This window comes from Schistocerca nitens, chromosome 10 (genome assembly GCF_023898315.1).
Source record: "Schistocerca nitens isolate TAMUIC-IGC-003100 chromosome 10, iqSchNite1.1, whole genome shotgun sequence".
In the NCBI taxonomy this organism is placed as follows: Eukaryota; Metazoa; Arthropoda; class Insecta; order Orthoptera; family Acrididae; genus Schistocerca; species Schistocerca nitens.
The window spans coordinates 211,772,642-211,793,194 of NC_064623.1; the positions used below are offsets into that span (position 1 = coordinate 211,772,642).

Genomic DNA, 20,553 nt, shown 5'->3' on the forward strand with positions numbered 1-20,553 from the left:
TCATTGTGAATAGTGTAGCGCTTGACACAGTCACGTCAATTAAATATTTGGGCGTAACATTACAGAGCAATATGAAGTGGGGCAAGCATGTAATGGCAGTTGTGGGGAAGGCGGATAGTCGTCTTCGGTTCGTTGGTAGAAGTTTGGGAAGATGTGGTTCATCTGTGAAGGAGACCGCTTATAAAACACTAATACGACCTATTCTTGAGTACTGCTCGAGTGTTGGTATTCCTATCAGGTCGGATTGAGGGAGGACATAGAAGCAGTTCAGAGGCGGGCTGCTAGATTTGTTACTGGTAGGTTTGATCATCACGAGAGTGTTACGGAACTGCTTCACGAACTCGGGTGGGAGTCTCTAGAGGAAAGGAGGCGTTCTTTTCGTGAAACGATACTGAGGACATTTAGAGAACCAGCATTTGAGGCTGACTGCAGCACAATTTTATTGCCGCCAACTTATATCTCGCGGAAAGACCACAAAGATAAGATAAGAGAGATTAGGGCTCGTACAGAGGCATATAGGCAGTCATATTCCCTCGTTCTTTTTGGGAGTGGAACAGGGAGAGAAGATGCTAGTTGTGGTACGAGGAACCCTCCGCCACGCACCGTATGGTGGATTGCGGAGTATGTATGTAGATGTAGATGTAGAATGATACATAGCCAGCTGACCTCCTTTAAAGTTTTCAGTGTAATCCGTCAACCCCATCTGACGCGGATTCCAAACTGCACGGCAATATTCCAGAAGACGGCAGACAAGCGAAGTGTAAGCAGTCTCTTTAGTAGACCTGTTGCATTTTCTAACTTTTCTGCCAATAAATCGTCATTAATTGCTTTCCTTACAACATTATCTACGTGATCCAATTTATGTTATTCTTAATAGTAATCTTCAAGTATTTAGATGAATTTACAGCCTTTTTAGGTTTGTGTGATATATCGTCAAATCTAAATTTAGCGGAATCGTTTTAGTATTCATATGGACAACTTCACACAATTTTTATTTTATTCAGTTGCCACTTTTTGTACCATACAGATATTTTGCCAATTTTCCAGTTTGTTTTGATCATCTGATGACTTTGCAAGATGGTAAATGACAGCATCATATGCAGACAAACTAAGAGGGCTGCTTAGATTGTCTCCTAAATAGTTTATGTACCGGGTGATCAAAAAGTCAGTATAAATTGAAAACTGAATAAATCACGGAATAATGTAGATAGAGAAGTGCAAATTGACACACATGCTTGGAATGACATGGGGTTTTATTAGAACCAAAAAAATACAAAAGTTCAAAAAATGTCCGACAGATGGCGCTTCATCTGATCAGAAAAGCAATAAGTAGCATAACAAAGTAAGACAAAGCAAAGATGATGGTCTTTACAGGAAATACTCAATATGTCCACCATCATTACTCAACAATAGCTGTAGTCGAGGAATAATGTTGTGAACAGCACTGTAAAGCATGTCCGGAGTTATGGTGGGGCATTGGCGTCGGATGTTGTCTTTCGGCATCCCTAGAGATGTCGGCCGATCACGATACACTTGCGACTTCAGGTAACCCCAAAGGCAATAATCGCACGGACTGACGTCTGGGGACCTGGGAGGCCAAGCATGACGAAAGTGGCGGCTGAGCACACGATCATCACCAAACGACGCGCGCAAGAGATCTTTCACGCGTCTAGCAATGTGGGGTGGAGCGCCATCCTGTATAAACATCGTACGTTCCAGCAGGTGTTTATCAGCCAGGCTGGGGATGATGCGATTCTGTAACATATCGGCGTACCTCTCACCCTTCACGGTAGCAGTTTTGCTATCCAGCGCCATCTGTCGGATATTTGAACTTTTTTTTTGTTCTAATAAAACCCGTCATTCTGAGCATGTGTGTCAATTTTTAGCTCTCTATCTACATTATTCCGTGGTTTATTAAGTTTTCAAATTTATACTGACTTTTTGATCACCCGGTAGATCAGGAACCGCAGAGTGCCTGTAACACTTCCTTGGGGAACGCCAGATATTCCTTGTGTTTTACTAGATGACTTTCCATCAGCTGCTACGAACTGTGATCTTTGTGACAGGAAATCACCAACCCAGTCGCACAACTGCGACAATACTCTACAGGACCGCAATTTGGTTAGACGTGACTTGTGAGGAACGGTGTCAAATTCTTCTAAAAATGTAGAAATATGGAATCAATTTGACACCGCCTGTCCATGGCATTCATTATTTCGCTAGAATGAAGTGCTAGTAGTGAACAAATGACGTGTTGGTCCACCTTTGGATCGCATTATAGCAGCCATTCTGCGGGACGTGGGTTCACCAAGTCCTTCGTACATTTCCTGGAGGTACAGGGTGTTTCAAAAATGACCGGTATATTTGAAACGGCAATAAAAACTAATCGAGCAGCGATAGAAATACACCGTTTGTTGCAATATGCTTGGGACAACAGTACATTTTCAGGCGGACAAACTTTCGAAATTACAGTAGTTACAATTTTCAACAACAGATGGCGCTGCAAGTGATGTGAAAGATATAGAAGACAACGCAGTCTGTGGGTGCGCCATTCTGTACGTCGTCTTTCTGCTGTAAGCGTGTGCTGTTCACAACGTGCAAGTGTGCTGTAGACAACATGGTCTATTCCTTAGAACAGAGGATTTTTCTGGTGTTGGAATTCCACCGCCTAGAACACAGTGTTGATGCAACAAGACGAAGTTTTCAACGGAGGTTTAATGTAACCAATGGACCGAAAAGCGATACAATAAAGGATCTGTTTGAAAAATTTCAACGGACTGGGAACGTGACGGATGAACGTGCTGGAAAGGTAGGGCGACCGCGTACGGCAACCACAGAGGGCAACGCGGAGCTAGTGCAGCAGGTGATCCGACAGCGGCCTCGGGTTTCCGTTCGCCGTGTTGCAGCTGCGGTCCAAATGACGCCAACGTCCACGTATCGTCTCATGCGCCAGAGTTTACACCTCTATCCATACAAAATTCAAACGCGGCAACCCCTCAGCGCCGCTACCATTGCTGCACGAGAGACATTCGCTAACGATATAGTGCACAGGATTGATGACGGCGATATGCATGTGGGCAGCATTTGGTTTACTGACGAAGCTTATTTTTACCTGGACGGCTTCGTCAATAAACAGAACTGGCGCATATGGGGAACCGAAAAGCCCCATGTTGCAGTCCCATCGTCCCTGCATCCTCAAAAAGTACTGGTCTGGGCCGCCATGTCTTCCAAAGGAATCATTGGCCCATTTTTCAGATCCGAAACGATTACTGCATCACGCTATCTGGACATTCTTCGTGAATTTGTGGCGGTACAAACTGCCTTAGACGACACTGCGAACACCTCGTGGTTTATGCAAGATGGTGCCCGGCCACATCGCACGGCCGACGTCTTTAATTTCCTGAATGAATATTTCGATGATCGTGTGATTGCTTTGGGCTATCCGAAACATACAGGAGGCGGCGTGGATTGGCCTCCCTATTCGCCAGACATGAACCCCTGTGACTTCTTTCTGTGGGGACACTTGAAAGACCAGGTGTACCGCCAGAATCCAGAAACAATTGAACAGCTGAAGCAGTACATCTCATCTGCATGTGAAGCCATTCCGCCAGACACGTTGTCAAAGGTTTCGGGTAATTTCATTCAGAGACTACGCCATATTATTGCTACGCATGGTGGATATGTGGAAAATATCGTACTATAGAGTTTCCCAGACCGCAGCGCCATCTGTTGTTGAAAATTGTAACTACTGTAATTTCGAAAGTTTGTCTGCCTGAAAATGTACTGTTGTCCCAAGCATATTGCAACAAACGGTGTATTTCTATCGCTGCTCGTTTAGTTTTTATTGCCGTTTCAAATATACCGGTCATTTTTGAAACACCCTATATATATATATATATATATATTGTGTATACAGTGAGGTGATAAGGATTTGAACATATACAGATAGCGGCAGTATCGCATACAAAAGGTATAAAAGGGCAGGCAGTACAGTGCCGGTGCTGTCATTTCTACTAAGGTACTTCATACGAAAAGGTTTCCGAAGTGGTTGTGGCCATACAACAGAAATTAACAGAATTTGAAAGTTGAGTGGTGGTTGTAGTTGGACACATAGGACGTTACATTTCGGAAATCGTTAAGAAATTCACTATTCCCAGAACCACAGTGTCAAGCGTGTGCCGAGAATACCAAATTTCAGGCATTACCTCTCACCACCGGCAACGCAGCGACGTTTGCGTAGTAGAGATGGGTCGTTCGCCAACTAAAGGGTCCAAAGGAACGGTTCACTAAGATGAACGGAACGGGCGAGGAACGAATTCTAAGGAACGGTCTTTGGTAGTTCACTTCGGCCGCGCCTTTCTACTTACAGTTCCCGGGAACGGGAAAAGGTCGGTCTCGTTCCCGCAACGGCACGTCGGCCGGTCTCGTTCCAGCCTCGGTTCTGTTCCCGCCTGTCTCGGTCTCGTTCGGCCGGACTCGTCTTTCTTCGCGTGGCCACTTGCCACAGTTCCACTGCCGAATGCTCATAGTTCATGGCGCACCCACAGACTGCGTTGTCTTCTATATCTTTCACATCACTTGCAGCGCCATCTGTTGTTGAAAATTGTAACTACTGTAATTTCGAAAGTTTGTCCGCCTGAAAATGTATTGTTGTCCCAAGAATATTGCAACAAACGGTGTATTTCTATCGCTGCTCGTTTAGTTTTTATTGCCGTTTCAAATATACCGGTCATTTTTGAAACACCCTGTAAGTGGAACCAGAAGTCTATGCACTGGTCAGGCAATTGCCGCAACTTACCAGCCAGTAGTTTCAAGGCGTGGAACTGGTGTCCGATACCATGTGCGCCCCATAACCTGGATCATGGTGTGCATGGGCACGTCTGTCGACCATGTGAAATAAGAAACGTGTGCCGTACCATGTAGTTAAGTGCAACTACTCACGGAATTCCAGTGTGGACTTAAGTTATCGTATGGCAGCGAAACTTGGTAGATATGTTATTACGGAATGGAAAACTTTAGTTCCAGTTGTGGCCACCGGGTGCAAATCAGGCGCTCTACACTGTTTGTATGACGGTATGACATCCGCTATTGCAGAACATTGTCTTGACACCGGTCATCCTATGGAATACAACACGGAGATTCTGGCTTGCACGTCCAGTTATTGGGATATATTAAGGAAGCTGTTGAAATCAAACTATCAAGAACCTTATTAACAGAGATAGTGGATTTTGTTTAAATGCTGCTTGGAATCGGGCTCTGTCTCTCCTCAAAAAACAGAGGGACAGAATTAGTGCTACCTCACCTGTTGATTAATAGTAACTATCGATATTTCTGATGTTGGTTATCTTTGTTTGTGTTGAGACTTGTTCTGTGTGTGGTATCTTCCTTGTTTCTCCTCTGTGAATCGAGGTATTAAATTTCCTTGTACATTTTTTCTTCCTGGCATTTGTGTCTTGAGAATGGCAGGGTGTGCTCCTGTCGAAATATCGGCGGTATTTGACGATGTCACCCGGCAGCAAACCCGAAAGTTATTTGAACATTCAGTTCGCCGGGAAAAGTTAAGGTCTCACATCCACGCTGTCATTTGACAAGCCATAGCTTGAGTGAACAGTATGGCTATCGAGAAGAGCGACCGCGCGCTGTGGTGTAACGGTTTTATGTGAAGGGCAGTAATTGCAGTGAAGCACTGAGACAGTATAGCTGACTGAAAGGTCTGAGAAGATGCGCGATGTCATTAACTGGTGAAAAGAAGATGATAATGAAATTTGGAAACACAGTTGGGCTTCGTGTGGCAGCTTTCCCGGTGGAAGTTGCTGACGAGGTTGCTGTTGCTGTATCTGACCATGCAGCACGTGCCCTCGATAGTGCTTGTGCTCCCACAGTGTCACGAGAATTGTCCATCCAATGGTCAACAGTACGGAAAGTTTTGTGGTTTATTTTACTCTGGTACCCGTACAAGATCCAGATAGTACAGCAACGGAAACCTCATGATCCGCATCAACGATCTGAATTTGCTCTTCGGTTTATGGTGTCGACTGAAGCTGATGACATGTGGCCAGCCAATATCCTGTGAAGTGACGAGGCACAGTTTACACTACAGGAAGCTGTGACTATACTGACCTGATGAATTTGGGGCACTGTTAATCCGCTTGTTTAACACGAAGAGCCATTGCACTCGCTGTGTGTGACTGTGTGGTGTGGATTGATAAGCACCTTCATTCTCGGTCCGTTCTTCCATCAAGAGAAAAGCAGAGCGCCTGTCCGGTGTACCATGACGCCTGCACGCTATCGAGACCTCCTCGTACAGCATGTGGTTTCCGCTTTGAAAACGCGTAACTGTGTCGAAACCACTGATTGGTTGTACGATAAATAGCACAAATCGAAGGGCTGTCAATTCGACTAAATAGGTAGGAATTACAATTACGAGCAACTTAAATTGGAAAGACCACATAGATAACATTGTAGGGAAGGCGAAACAAAGACTGCGCTTTGCTGGTAGAACACTTAGAAGATGCGACAAACCCACTAAAGAGACAGCCTACATTACACTTGTCCGTCCTCTGCTGGAATATTGCAGCGCAGTGTGGGATCCTCACCAGGTAGGACTGACGGAGGACATCGAAATAGCACAAAGAAGGGCAGCTCGTTTAGTGGTATCGCGCAATAGGGGTGAGAGTGTCACTGATATGATACGAGAGTTGGGGTGGCAGTCACTGAAACAAAGGCGGTTTTCTTTTCGGCGAGATCTATTTACGAAATTTCAATCACCAACTTTGTCTTCCGAATGTGAAAATATTTTGTTAACACCCACGTACGCAGGGAGAAATGATCATCATAATAAAATAAGAGAAATAAGAGCTCGAACGGAATGATTTAGGTGTTCCTTTTTCCCATGCGCCATTCGAGAGTGGAGTGGTAGAGAAGTAGTATCAAAATGGTTCGATGAACCCTCTGCCAGGCACTTAAGTGTGAATTGCAGAGTAACCATGTAGACGTAGATGTAAATGCAAGATGGGGAAACACTTCATGTCGTCCGCCCAATAAGAGATCTACTTAATGCAACTCTTCACAAAAGTGTTGTCTCTAGGCGTTTTCCAGATTCATGGCCTGCAAGGTCGTCTGATATGAATCCATGTGGCTTTTCGTTCTGGGGTATCTAAAACAAAGGGTTTACCAGGGACACGTTCAGTTTGTACCAGATCTGAAGGCCGGCCTACAGAAACACATTACTCAGATTCCACCGGAACTGCAGCGGGCAGGCCGGCCGAAGTGGCCGTGCGGTTAAAGGCGCTGCAGTCTGGAACCGCAAGACCGCTACGGTCGCAGGTTCGAATCCTCCCTCGGGCATGGATGTTTGTGATGTCCTTAGGTTAGTTAGGTTTAACTAGTTCTAAGTTCTAGGGGACTAATGACCTCAGCAGTTGAGTCCCATAGTGCTCAGAGCCATTTTTTGCAGCGGGCAACAGTTGATTACGTCGATACACCATCTCCGTTGCTCATACTGAACAAATCGTGTAAGTGGTGGTTAATAATAAAATCAACATTATGACTTTTTCACTTGTTTGACCTTTCCTGTCCACCTGCTGTTGCTAATTCACTGCATATGAAAACATTTCTGTACATCTTTCTTGCATTCACGGCGTCAGATTTGAACCTGGTGGGCGAAAACTGAATTTGTTTTCAGGTTAAATCGGTTCCACATTAACGCATTAGAATACCTACCGAGTCTCTCGACCATACTATATTTACAGCGCATTCTGATCCTCTGAGAGTAGCTGCACCTTAAATGTATAACCACCTGGTACAACGAGGCGTCACGTTTCCATTGATCCACGATCCAACGTCGATGATCCAATGTCCACCGCAATTGCAATTGTCAATGTCATTGGCTTCAAATGAGGACGTGTATTGGTCATTGCTGCAGAGTCCCGTATCAACAGTTGAGCTGAAATTTGTGTTGTGGAACAGTAGCGCCTGAGGCAGCATTTCACCCTGTCCTCAGGTCTGCTACAGAACTCCGTTTAGCCTGCTTTATAGAGCGGCCAAACTTCCACTCCCATGTTCTATGATGAGAACTGGGTGACCAACGAATTTCCGGCTACCTGTGGTTTTACCAACTTTGATCCACTTGCCACTGATGCTCGCGAGAGTAGCATGCGATCAACTGACCAGTTTCGCCATTTCAGAGATGGTCGTTCCAAGGTGATTAGCATGACAATCTACCATTTACGAAAATGACAAAAGCTGAAGAAATGAATTAAAATTTGTGCTATGAACAAGACTTGAAACCAAGTCTCTTGCTCTCTACACAGATGAGTTAGACATTACACCACCATAGTAGTATATTTGGCAATGCTGTACGGGCTATGTACTCCAATGCCCTCCCTAACACAGACTTCATTTCATGCCTTCAGTCTACACTCCTGGAAATGTAAAAAAGAACACATTGACACCGGTGTGTCAGACCCACCATACTTGCTCCGGACACTGCGAGAGGGCTGTACAAGCAATGATCACACGCACGGCACAGCGGACACACCAGGAACCGCGGTGTTGGCCGTCGAATGGCGCTAGCTGCGCAGCATTTGTGCACCGCCGCCGTCAGTGTCAGCCAGTTTGCCGTGGCATACGGAGCTCCATCGCAGTCTTTAACACTGGTAGCATGCCGCGACAGCGTGGACGTGAACCGTATGTGCAGTTGACGGACTTTGAGCGAGGGCGTATAGTGGGCATGCGGGAGGCCGGGTGGACGTACCGCCGAATTGCTCAACACGTGGGGCGTGAGGTCGCCACAGTACATCGATGTTGTCGCCAGTGGTCGGCGGAAGGTGCACGTGCCCGTCGACCTGGGACCGGACCGCAGCGACGCACGGATGCACGCCAAGACCGTAGGATCCTACGCAGTGCCGTAGGGGACCGCACCGCCACTTCCCAGCAAATTAGGGACACTGTTGCTCCTGGGGTATCGGCGAGGACCATTCGCAACCGTCTCCATGAAGCTGGGCTACGGTCCCGCACACCGTTAGGCGGTCTTCCGCTCACGCCCCAACATCGTGGAGCCCACCTCCAGTGGTGTCGCGACAGGCGTGAATGGAGGGACGAATGGAGACGTGTCGCCTTCAGCGATGAGAGTCGCTTCTGCCTTGGTGCCAATGATGGTCGTATGCGTGTTTGGCGCCGTGCAGGTGAGCGCCACAATCAGGACTGCATACGACCGAGGCACACAGGGCCAACACCCGGCATCATGGTGTGGGGAGCGATCTCCTACACTGGCCGTACACCACTGGTGATCGTCGAGGGGACACTGAATAGTGCACGGTACATCCAAACCGTCATCGAACCCATCGTTCTACCATTCCTAGACCGGCAAGGGAACTTGCTGTTCCAACAGGACAATGCACGTCCGCATGTATCCCGTGCCACCCAACGTGCTCTAGAAGGTGTAAGTCAACTACCCTGGCCAGCAAGATCTCCGGATCTGTCCCCCATTGAGCATGTTTGGGACTGGATGAAGCGTCGTCTCACGCAGTCTGCACGTCCAGCACGAACGCTGGTCCAGCTGAGGCGCCAGGTGGAAATGGCATGGCAAGCCGTTCCACAGGACTACATCCAGCATCTCTACGATCGTCTCCATGGGAGAATAGCAGCCTGCATTGCTGCGAAAGGTGGATATACACTGTACTAGTGCCGACATTGTGCATGCTCTGTTGCCTGTGTCTATGTGCCTGTGGTTCTGTCAGTGTGATCATGTGATGTATCTGACCCCAGGAATGTGTCAATAAAGTTTCCCCTTCCTGGGACAATGAATTCACGGTGTTCTTATTTCAATTTCCAGGAGTGTATATTCCCCTTCTTGTTTTCGTGAGGATTGGAGTTAAGGCGGCCATTGGGCTGGGGTAGTTCACGATGCTCCGTCAAATGTTCTGCTACGATTGTGTTATCGCTAACACAACCGCCTTAGTAAGCAGGAGACTCAGGTGCAAGTCCCGGCTAATGCACAGATTTTAGTTCATTTCTTCAGCTTCTGTCATAATCGTAGATAAAGTTGAGACTCATATGTTCCAAGGAAAATTTAATTTTATAAAAGCTCCCTTTTGTTAAATTCGTTATGTCAATGAATTCTCTCATCCACTGCCCCTAGTCGCTAAAATGACTTCCCATTCTCCCAATACATTTTCAAGAAATAGCATTATTGTGAAAATGTTGCGTGTGACTGTGGTGCGGATGAACAGGCGATAGGTCGATAGGATATACTATGGAGAACTGCCCACTCATTGGTTTTAGGGGCTGTCTGAATGACTTGCATCAGTGACACACAGTGCTGTGACCTGACTGTCAAATATAAACAATGGCCTCTAAACATTTTGTATAGAGGCTGTCCCAGAGATGTTGCGACAAACCTTGAGAGGTTGTACAGCATGTCTTCAGGAACAAATCGAGGATAGGAACCCATATCCAGTAACATCCAACGATGCTACATAGTGTCGAAGTTATAGGCACCAGCGCCTACCACTAGGCAACCCCTTTTGCAGCAAACGAGACTTTGTACATTGGTGGACCATAGGCGAAATGTCGAGCAATGTTGCTTGTTGTTCAGTGATCCCGACTGATTGCCACGATCGTTAATGGAGAAGATTTGTCTTCTATGAATGCAATGCCCTATTGCCTCTATGGATGACGGTTTCGGTTATGGGTTTCCATCTGTAGTTTATTATTTTTTTCCTGCATACCGAAAAATATTGGAGATTATAGAGGATTCCAGATGGAAACCTGTGTCTGAAACTTTCATCCACAGAGGCGATAGAGCATCGCTTTCATAGGAGCCAAGGCGTATCTACAGCTATCTCCATATTCTCTCCTCGCGATCGTGGCAGTGAGTCGTGATCACTGAGTAACAAACAACAATTCGGGACGTTCGGCATACGGTCCATCATCGTTCAAAGAACCCACCGTTGAGCCGGCGAGTGTATTTTCATGCGGAACAGCAGTTTGTAGCATATTTTTTTTTATTGTATTGTGGTCAACGGTACCTATAGCAACCCTCTTGTGTAATGGTCTTAACCGTATCTAGTTGTGTGGTCTATGAGATATTTGGTAGCTCCATTTCGGTACGCATGTGACAGCATGCGCTACCTAATATATTCCAAAACGCCGCACAAGAAACGAGATATTTCCAGGGTCCATACCTCGGATTCTGCTGCTGATAGAAAGGTAGGGTGCAGCGTTTTGCAGAGTCCTTGGGCTAGGGACCAATTGTATACCTTACTGTAACTACCCTGCGTACATGATCAAAGTCTGAATATTACAAACTTCCTCTAGCTTAGGCGGATCAAACAAATCGACTGGTTCTTTTTCCATTTCATCTGGTCTACGGCGCACCTTAACAGGCTTATGGAGGCATCCTGTAGGTTCATGGGTGGTTGATGAGAAAACTCTAAAAACATGCTATTCTGTAACGAAAACCGAGCCGCAGATTCGAAGACTGCTACGCACAGCAAGTGGCTGAAAGTTTTACGCCATATATGTAAGATCCCCATCTCGGATAATCTTGAAAATTTTCTTGATATCTCTATCCGTATCCGAGATACAGAGGTTTCTAAGTTACCATAGTTCGTTGACTCGTTGATCTGGGGGACGGAACCAAACAGCGAGGTCATCGGTTCCATCGGATTAGAGAAGGATGGCGAAGAAAGTCGGCCTTGCCCTTTCAAAGGAACCATCCCGGCATTTAGGAAAATCACGGAAAACACAAATCAGGATCGCTGGACTCGGGTTTCAATCGCCGTCCTCCCGAATGCGTGTCCATGTGGTAACGACTGCTCCACCTCGCTCATTGGTTACCGTAGATATACACGTAAAATACGCTCGCTAGTAAAATTCTGTGTGAGTTGAAAATGTGGTTTATAGAGCGACGTAGTGCGGAAAAATATACTGTAAAGTGTCTCCGTTGTCATCTGAAGGATTCTGGCAAACCCATATTGTAGTAATGAAGCACAAAAAATCCGGTATAATGTGTAAGGTGTAAATTATATAATTTTGCTTTATTTGAATTTCACGCAAGTAAATCAGCAATATTTTACTAACCCATGAAGTTCTTTTCATATCAGTGACTTGCCCTACTCTAGCAGGGAAAGGAAAGAAACCAGTGGAAAATTGCTCCCACTGGAGCAAAAAAAAGAAGGCGAATATGCTTCTGTTTATGAAAAGACTCTGACTGAAAAGTGGCGTACCATTTAGGTCATCTGACTTCCTCAAACCTTAAAACTTTTGCTAAAAATTTTGACATGCGATCATATTCGCTAATTTTTGGGCTGCGAGAGGAGACAGTGGCAAAGGAAAGAGACAGAAAAGTAACAAATACTGAAAAATACTGCACAGTGAATGTGGTATGGGAAGAGCCAGTGAGACAACGACAGAGTGAGAGAAAGAATGGGACACAATGCCAGTGGAACATAGTTGACAGTGACAGAATAGTGCCAGGACAAGAGTGAAGGAGACAGTGCCAGTCAGACAGGAGTTAAGAGCAGGAGAAACTAAAAGTGGTCGAGAGACAGTAATGATGAAAGACAAAGTGTATGACAGTGACAAGGGACGGTGACAGTCACAAGAGACAGCAGCAGTGCGAAGGAATGAATGAGACAGTAGCAGTAAGAAAGAGACAGTTACAGTGAACGGAGATAGTAGTAGGTGGACAGAACGAAGGAGTCTGTGGTTGTGAGACAGGAGACAGTGACTTTAAGAGAGACGCAAAGAGACAACGACAATAAGTTGGGCTGAATGAGTGAGTGAGCATGGGCAGGTGGGAGTGGATGAGATGAGAGAGTTATAGCGATGGACTAGTTCGTGTAAGCGAGTTGCATTTAGGGGAGCCTGCGAAAGTCAGAAGTGAGTTGCGTATCAAAAGACCGTGAATATATACACATGCCAAAAATTTTGGGAACGTTTTTAAAAGATGATGAGGAAGGTAGAATGAGGCATCCTGTACCCCACTTTTCATTCGGAGTCTTTTAATAAACAGGAGCACATTCGCCTTTTTTTTCCTCCAACAGGAGCATTTTTGCACTGGTTGTGTAACGACCGAGACCTTACATTTACATTATACGGTCTTTAGCAACTCGACTGTATAGTGACCAAAATCTTAATGTTTATATTACATGATCTCTGGAAAGGAAAATAAAATTGAGGACTTGTTTCATGAGAAAATCAATTTGGCTGTATTAAATGGAAAGGTACCAGAGACCATGTTCATAAAATATAGAAAACCTTGAATGAGTGGAGATAGGACGTTCATATTCGCAGGACATGTACATTAGTATGTTCTGCAGAAATGATTAGCGTTTCAGTCACCTGGGTTCAGCACGTGTCCTGTTGCCTAGTGGGCACAGGTCTGCCATGGCCCTGATAACTTGTTCCATGCGTGATAGCTTCGACACGTATAAGGCGCGAATGGCGTCCTGTGGTACAGCCATCCATGTTGCACTCATCCGGTTCCAAAGTTCATCTATGGCGGTTGGCATTGGGTCACAGTGCTGCAACTGATGCTTCAGCACGTTCCACATATTTTCAATTGGCCACAAGTCTGGTGATCTGGCAGGCCAAGGCAGAAGGGTGACATCTTTGACACCAAGATGGCATATGTTCGTGCAGCAACGTGTGGTCGTGCATTGTCTTGCTGAAAAATGGCGTCTGGGGTGTTGTGCAGAAAGGGTATGGCTACGGATAGCTGGATGTCATTCACGTAGGTCGCACTGGAGACGCACCAACTGCGGTTTGTGGCTGTACCCAGTTGGACCTCAACCATATGACCCTGAGTTGGCGCCGTGTGTCTTGTGCGAATGCAGGCACTGTGATGCTGCTCCTCCTGTCCGTAGGGAACCAAAATGCGGCCATCATCTTCAAACAAACAGAACCTCGATTCATCCGAACACACTGTCGGATCTGATGCCTCTCCCCAGAGACGTCGTTCCACACACCACAGCCGTCTAGCACGTTTCTGCACATTCGTCAAAGGTAGACGGAGAAGTGGACGACGCGCACGTAACCCATGCCGTAATAAACGGCGACGGACTGTCACCCCTGATTCTGTAAGATGTGTTGCGCTGTTGTACTTTAGCGCCAGAGCCGAGGAGGATGCAGATCTGTCCTGTAATGCCATTCGGATGAGGTGGTCTCTGTGGTGTGACTTGGCCCATCACGACCTGTTCTACGAGCTTCCGTGAACCATTCTGCACACACTCGTTACACTGCCGAAACACTTTGTCCCACAAGAGCAGCAATTTCCCGGATGGATGCATCACATTCTATCATGCTAATAACGCACCCTCTTTGAAACTCACTGATTTGATGATACGGTTCGCGCATACGTTGAGCGTCTGCTCAAGTCACTCTGGTCCATTACCTTCTATTTGTACCCACAACGAGAGACGCAGGCACATTTTATCGGTAGGTTGCGTTGCGCCTGGATATCGATGTTGGATTTGAACCCGTGGGCCAACATGGTTGAAATGTTAATCGTTCCTGCAGAACATACCAATGTACACGTCCTGTGAATATGAACGTCCTATCTCTAATCGTTCAAGGTGATCTGTTTTTTATGAACATGAATGTAATATGGTGCAAAATGTCGAAAATTCCTAGTAACATAAGTATTAGAGAAAGGCGAGAAATATACAATACGGACGAGACCCGAGTGGGAACAGTAAGAATGAAAGACCAAGAACGGTGTGGCCGTATTTGAAAGGCCATAAACAGGGATGCAATATTTTGTCCTACTGTTCAATCCGTACATCGAAGAAGCAATGATGGAAATCAAAGTAAGTTTCAGAAGTAGGGTTAAAATTCTGGGCGGAAGGATATGGATGACAAAACCCGATGATGAGATTGCTATCATCAATGAAAGTGTGTAAGTGTCTGACTACATGTTGAATGGAATGAACAGTCTCATGAGTACATGCAATGCACTGAGAATAAATCAAAGTTAGATGAAAGTAAAGGGAAAGAGATATGAGAATAACGAAAAATTTAACATCAGGATTCGAGACCTAAAAAGAGACGAAGAATTCTGCCACCTTGGAGACAAAGTGAAACACGACGGACGTAGCAAGGCGGACATAAAAATCTCGCTAGCACGAGGAAAGAGGGATTTTTTGGCCAAAAACTGTCCTCTACTATCGAACGTCACCTTAATTTGAGGAAGAAATTTCTGAGAATGTTCGTTTGGAGCGTAGAATTGCGATAAAATGAGTCACGGTCTTTGGAGAGACCGGAAAACAAAGGAATCGAAGGATTTCCAAATGGTTCAAATGGCTCTGATTACTATGGGACTTAACATCTGAGGTCATCAGTCCCCTAGAACTTACAACTACTTAAACCTAACTAACCTAAGGACATCACACAGGATTCGAACCTACGACCATAGTGGTCGCGCGATTCCAGACTGAAGCGGCTAGAACCGCTCGTCCACAGCGGCCGGCGAAGGGTTTCAGATGTGGTCCTATAGAAGAATGTTAAAAATTAGGTGAACCAATAAGATAAGGAATGAAGAGGTTGTCCGCAGAATCATCCAGAAAATGACTGACCAGAAGAAGGCATAGAATGATAAAATTTTTATTAAGACATGAACTTCCACGGTACTAGAGGGAGCTGTAGAGGGCAAAAATCGTAGGGGAAGACAGGGATTGGAATACATCCAGCAAATGATTGATGTCTCTGGGTGAAAGTGCTATTCTGTGATGAAGAGGTTGGTTTTGGTTGGTCTATGTGAGCTTTGCAGCGCCAGTGTGTAGTGGTTTACACCTTGTGTTGTGTTTGACATGTCTGGGACATCCCCAATATAGTGTGATGCATTTCATGCTTACCTCGTGTGGTCTATGAGAGCCTTGGCGACTCCTCGGCCCCTGGTCGCTGTATCCACAGATACGACCTGGACCTCAACCTGCCGTAAGTCCGCCTCGGGGAACAGACTGCGCAGCTTCTCCGAGACCTGTAGTCACAGAAAGTGCATCTCAGCTTGACCGAACGCTAGATACACCAGGCGTTCAAAATGTTCTAACTGCGACTGCAACAGGGATTCTACAGGGTATAATAAGTGCACCTATTTCTATTAGCGATTGAGGACAGTGTACTAAACTACATTACATAAGAATTTACGACATTTGCAGACAAATAATTATACACTACTGGCCATTAAAACTGCTACACCAAGAAGAAATGCAAATGATAAACGGGTATTCATTGGACAAATATATTATACTAGAACTGAAATGTGATTACATTTTCACGCAGTTTGGGAGCATAGATCCTGAGAAATCAGTACCCAGAACAACCACCTCTGGCTGTAATAACGGTATTGATACGCCTGGGCATTGAGTCAAACAGAGCTTGGATGGTGTGTACAAGTACAGCTGCTCATGCAGGTTCAACACGATACCACAGTTCATCAAGAGTAGTGACTGGCGTATTGTGACAACCCAGTAGCTCGGCCACCATTGACCAGACGTTTTCAATTGGTGAGAGATCTGGAGAATGTGCTGCCCAGTGCAGCAGTCGAACATTTTCTGTATCCTGAAAGGCCCGTACAGGACCTGCAACATGCGGGTGAAATGTAGGGTTTCGCAGGGATGGAATGAAGGGTAGAGCCACGGGTCGTGACACATCTGAAATGTAACGTCCACTGTTCAAAGTGCCGTCAGTGCGAACAAGAGGTGACCGAGACGTGTAACCAATGGCACCCCATACCATCACGCCGGGTGATACGCTAGTATGGCGATGACGAATACACGCTTCCAATGTGCTTTCCCCGCGATGTCGCCAAACACGGTTGCGACCATCATGAGGCTGCACACAGAACCTCGATTCATCCGAAAAAATGACGTTTTGCTATTCGTGCACCCAGGTCCGTCGTGGAGTATACGATCGCAGGCGCTCCTTTCTGTGATGCAGCATCAAGGGTAACCGCAACCATGGTCTCCGAGCTGATAGTCCATGCTGCTGGAAACGTCGTCGAACTGTTCATACAGATGGTTGTTGTCTTGCAAACGTCCCCATCTGTTGACTCAGGGATCGAGACGGGGCTGCATGATCCATTACAGTCATGCGGATAAGATGCCTGTTATCTCGACTGCTAGTGATACGGGGCCGTTGGGATCCAGCACGGCGTTCCGTATTAACCTCCTGAATCCACCGATTCCATATTCTGCTAACAGTCATTCGATCTCGACCAACGCGAGCAGCAATGTCGTGATACGATAAACCGCAATCGCGATAGGCTACAATCCGACCTTTATCAAAGTCGGAAACGTGATGGTACGCATTTCTCCTCCTTACACGAGGCGTCACAACCACGTTTCACCAGGAAACGCCGGTCAAGTGCTGTTTGTGTATGAGAAATCGGTTGGAAAATTTCCTCATGTCAGCACGTTGTAGGTGTCGCCACCGGCGCCAACCTTGTGTGAATGCTCTGAAAAGCTAATCATTTGCATACCACAGCATCTTCTTCCTGTCGGTTAAATTTCGCGGCTGTAGCACGTCCTCTTCGTGGTGTAGCAATTTTAATGACCAGTAGTGATTACCTTTCGTATGGTTTTTGGTTGAATAGTGTCTCCAAGTACATGTGGCAAGAGTAAGCGATTATCCTAGGCATCAGGTCAGGTGTTGAGGTGTGGACAGGCAGTCTGTGTTGACAGAAGAAGTCCAGTTACAATCAGTACTGCCTTTACGATTGTGCAGAAAACATCAGGTCGGAAAGTTTGTTACATGTTTGTGGGGAGATTGTTTCATGCACAGAGTGAGGAAAAAAACAGCAGACTGATGCATATACATATTAAGGTTCCACATATAAAAGTGTGTACACTTATACTCTTTACACAAAATATAATTCGTTGAACAGAGGAAAAATTAATAAGAAGAACATGCACAATATTTCTTAGCTTTGTTGCCTTACAATGCAGGAATAAAGTCACTAATTATTGTGAGGAAGCAACAGCGACATGGCTGCAGGAAACATGTGAACAAATAGGAAAGGAATTGGTTGTCAGAAGGACAAATTCAGCATACAGAAAAGTCTGACAACCTGAATTTATGAAGAAGAGCCTCCATATTATGAGTGGAAGAAAATGGTGTGCTGGCGTAAGCTGTCTCCAGCGCACCGCTCAGCAAATATGTAGTGCGAAGATCGATAGTAGGCGCTCGATCAATGTGTGCCTATCACGAGACAGGCCAAAGACACACTCGCAAGCAATCTGCCACCAACGCCCTCTCGACCGCGAGTATTTAGGCCATCGCCACTGACTGGGGGGGTGGGGATTGCATCCTTCCACCATCCTCCACACCTGCAAATTCCTCATCCGTCCTATCCTCTGTTATGCCAATGTCACCTGGATCTCTGCCCCCACCCGCTTTTACAAGGCCCTCTAAATCCTCGAACGCCATGCACTCTGCCTTGCCTTCCACATCCGCCTTCCTTCCCCCACACGGCTCCTGTATGAACTTATCCCCTTCCCTCACCTCCTCCTGTTCCTCCAACATCTCTGCATCCTTTACATTGTCTGCAGGCTTGATCCCCCCAGCTCCTGGTTTCCTCCTTCCTCTCCACATCCCGCCTGTTGCCACGCCTCTATCGCTGTATCCCTCCCTCTCTGCACCTCCACACCCTCCATGTCCTTCATCAGGGCAATTTCCAGCGCCTCCCCCTCCCAGATGATGAACTTCGCCGTGACATCTACCCTTCCCTCCAACTATAACCTGGCCTTGTCCCCCCCCCCCACCCCAGGGTCCCCTTTTTCCTCTCCTCCTAGAGCGGATTTTCCTCCTTCCCCTCCCACTGAGACCCTGCTCCTATCCTTGCCTCTTTCCTTCCCCCATCCCTCCCTACCTGGCCCTCTTCAGCGCGCCCCCCATCCATCTCCCGCCTCTCTTCCTCACTTCTTCCGTTCTCCCTCATCTCTTTGCGCCTGGCAGATCCTCCATTTTGATCATTGTCAGTGTTGTGTTTAGTGCGTCGAGAGGTGTGATTTTAATTGTGTGCTGGCCGTGTACTTAGCATTACTGACAGTGTTTGTTATGTGCTATGCCATCTGTCGTTACTTTTATGCTCCGGTCATACTGCGCCTTGTGTTCTTTGAATTGTCCCAGTGTGTGGTTTTTGTGTGCACTACTTTTTTACGCTTTTTATCTACATTTTACAGTCGCCCCTTTTTTGTCTATTGTCTTCCATGATACTCCCCTTTTTTTATATCTATGTTCACCATGTCTTGTTCTTTGTTATTTTTAAATGTCTTCTATTGTTTGTTCTTTGTCTTTCGGTGAAGAGCAGCGCATAGGCTCCTGCCAGCCCGCCCCGATGGGGAATTTAAATACAATTAAACAAAAAAACTGAGGAACCTCAGTCGCTCAGTCAATAGCTCACTGTCTTACTGACTATTTCAGTTGGCATCTGTCAGTTCGCATCGCAGGTTGCCACTGTGCATACTGACGAGACTAGTGAGCAGATTTGTATAATAGCAAGATTACCGATATTGTCTGCAAGAGGACTATTTACTGATGAGCTTGTACCACAACACATGGGCTCTATTAAAGTTAAGTAGCAGCTATCTGTTCGTGTAAATAAAAAAACCATGTTGATCCACGTGTGCATTTGTGTTGTAGAAACAAGATACCAGCCAACCATAACTCTTGCTTCCCTGGTACAAGGCTGCACAGTGGCGTCGAGGGTGGGAGAGTGGCGACGATGTCACTACAAAAGGAGTGAGTGAACAGGTGGAAAGAGAACACTATAGGCCTCTATAACGGGGAGCAACTGTCTGATGATGTGTCACAAGAAGAAATGGGCGTCACTGTGGAAGATATAAGTTATCCAGCAGTAGGGCCAGAGCTTAACAGAGCTCTGGAAGGCTTGCTATCAAATAAGGCAGACGATAATAGGTAACATACCTCCATAAAGAGGCAACCATACCGTTATTCAATTTAGTACGGAGGATACATGAGATTGGAGACTTACCATCGAACTTCAAGGAGATTATCACCCACAAAATCCCAAAGATATCAAAGGCAGATGAATGTGAGAACTATGGCACAATCAGCTTAACAGTTCTTACATCTAGTTTGCAGATAAGATTACTAAGAGAAGAATGGAAAAGACAACTGAAGATCTTTTCGAGGATGACCAGTTTGGCTTTAGAAAAGGCTAAGATAGAGACGCAGTTCTGACTTGGCGATCTATAACGAAGGCAAGGCTTAGGACAAATTAAGGCTCCTTCACTGGACTTTGCGAATTAAAAAGCGCTTTCGTAACATCCTGCAAGATATTGGAAATCATCAGGAAAATATATACGAGCTGCAGGGAAAGATGAGTAATTCATAATATTCTCAGGAATCAACGGAGAACAATAAGAATGGAAGGTGAAGACAGAAGAGCACCGATTAAAAAGAGTCTAAGGTAGGGATGCAGCCATTTGCGCCTAGTGTTCGTTTTGTACATCGAAGGAGAAGTGACAGAAACAAAGTAGTTTCAAGAGTGAGATTGAAATTCCGGCTGAAAAAATATCCGCGGTAATA

General features: G+C 46.0%; 1 protein-coding gene across 1 annotated transcript in view; it reads right to left on the reverse strand.

Annotated features, from left to right (window-relative positions):
• Positions 1–20,553, reverse strand: part of LOC126210449 (arylalkylamine N-acetyltransferase 1-like) — a 123,593-nt gene that overhangs the window by 4,818 nt on the left and 98,222 nt on the right. The window contains exon 4 of the mRNA XM_049939681.1: positions 15,858–15,982. Within this exon, the coding sequence (XP_049795638.1) occupies positions 15,858–15,982 (125 nt within the window). The remainder of the gene's footprint in view (positions 1–15,857; positions 15,983–20,553) is intronic.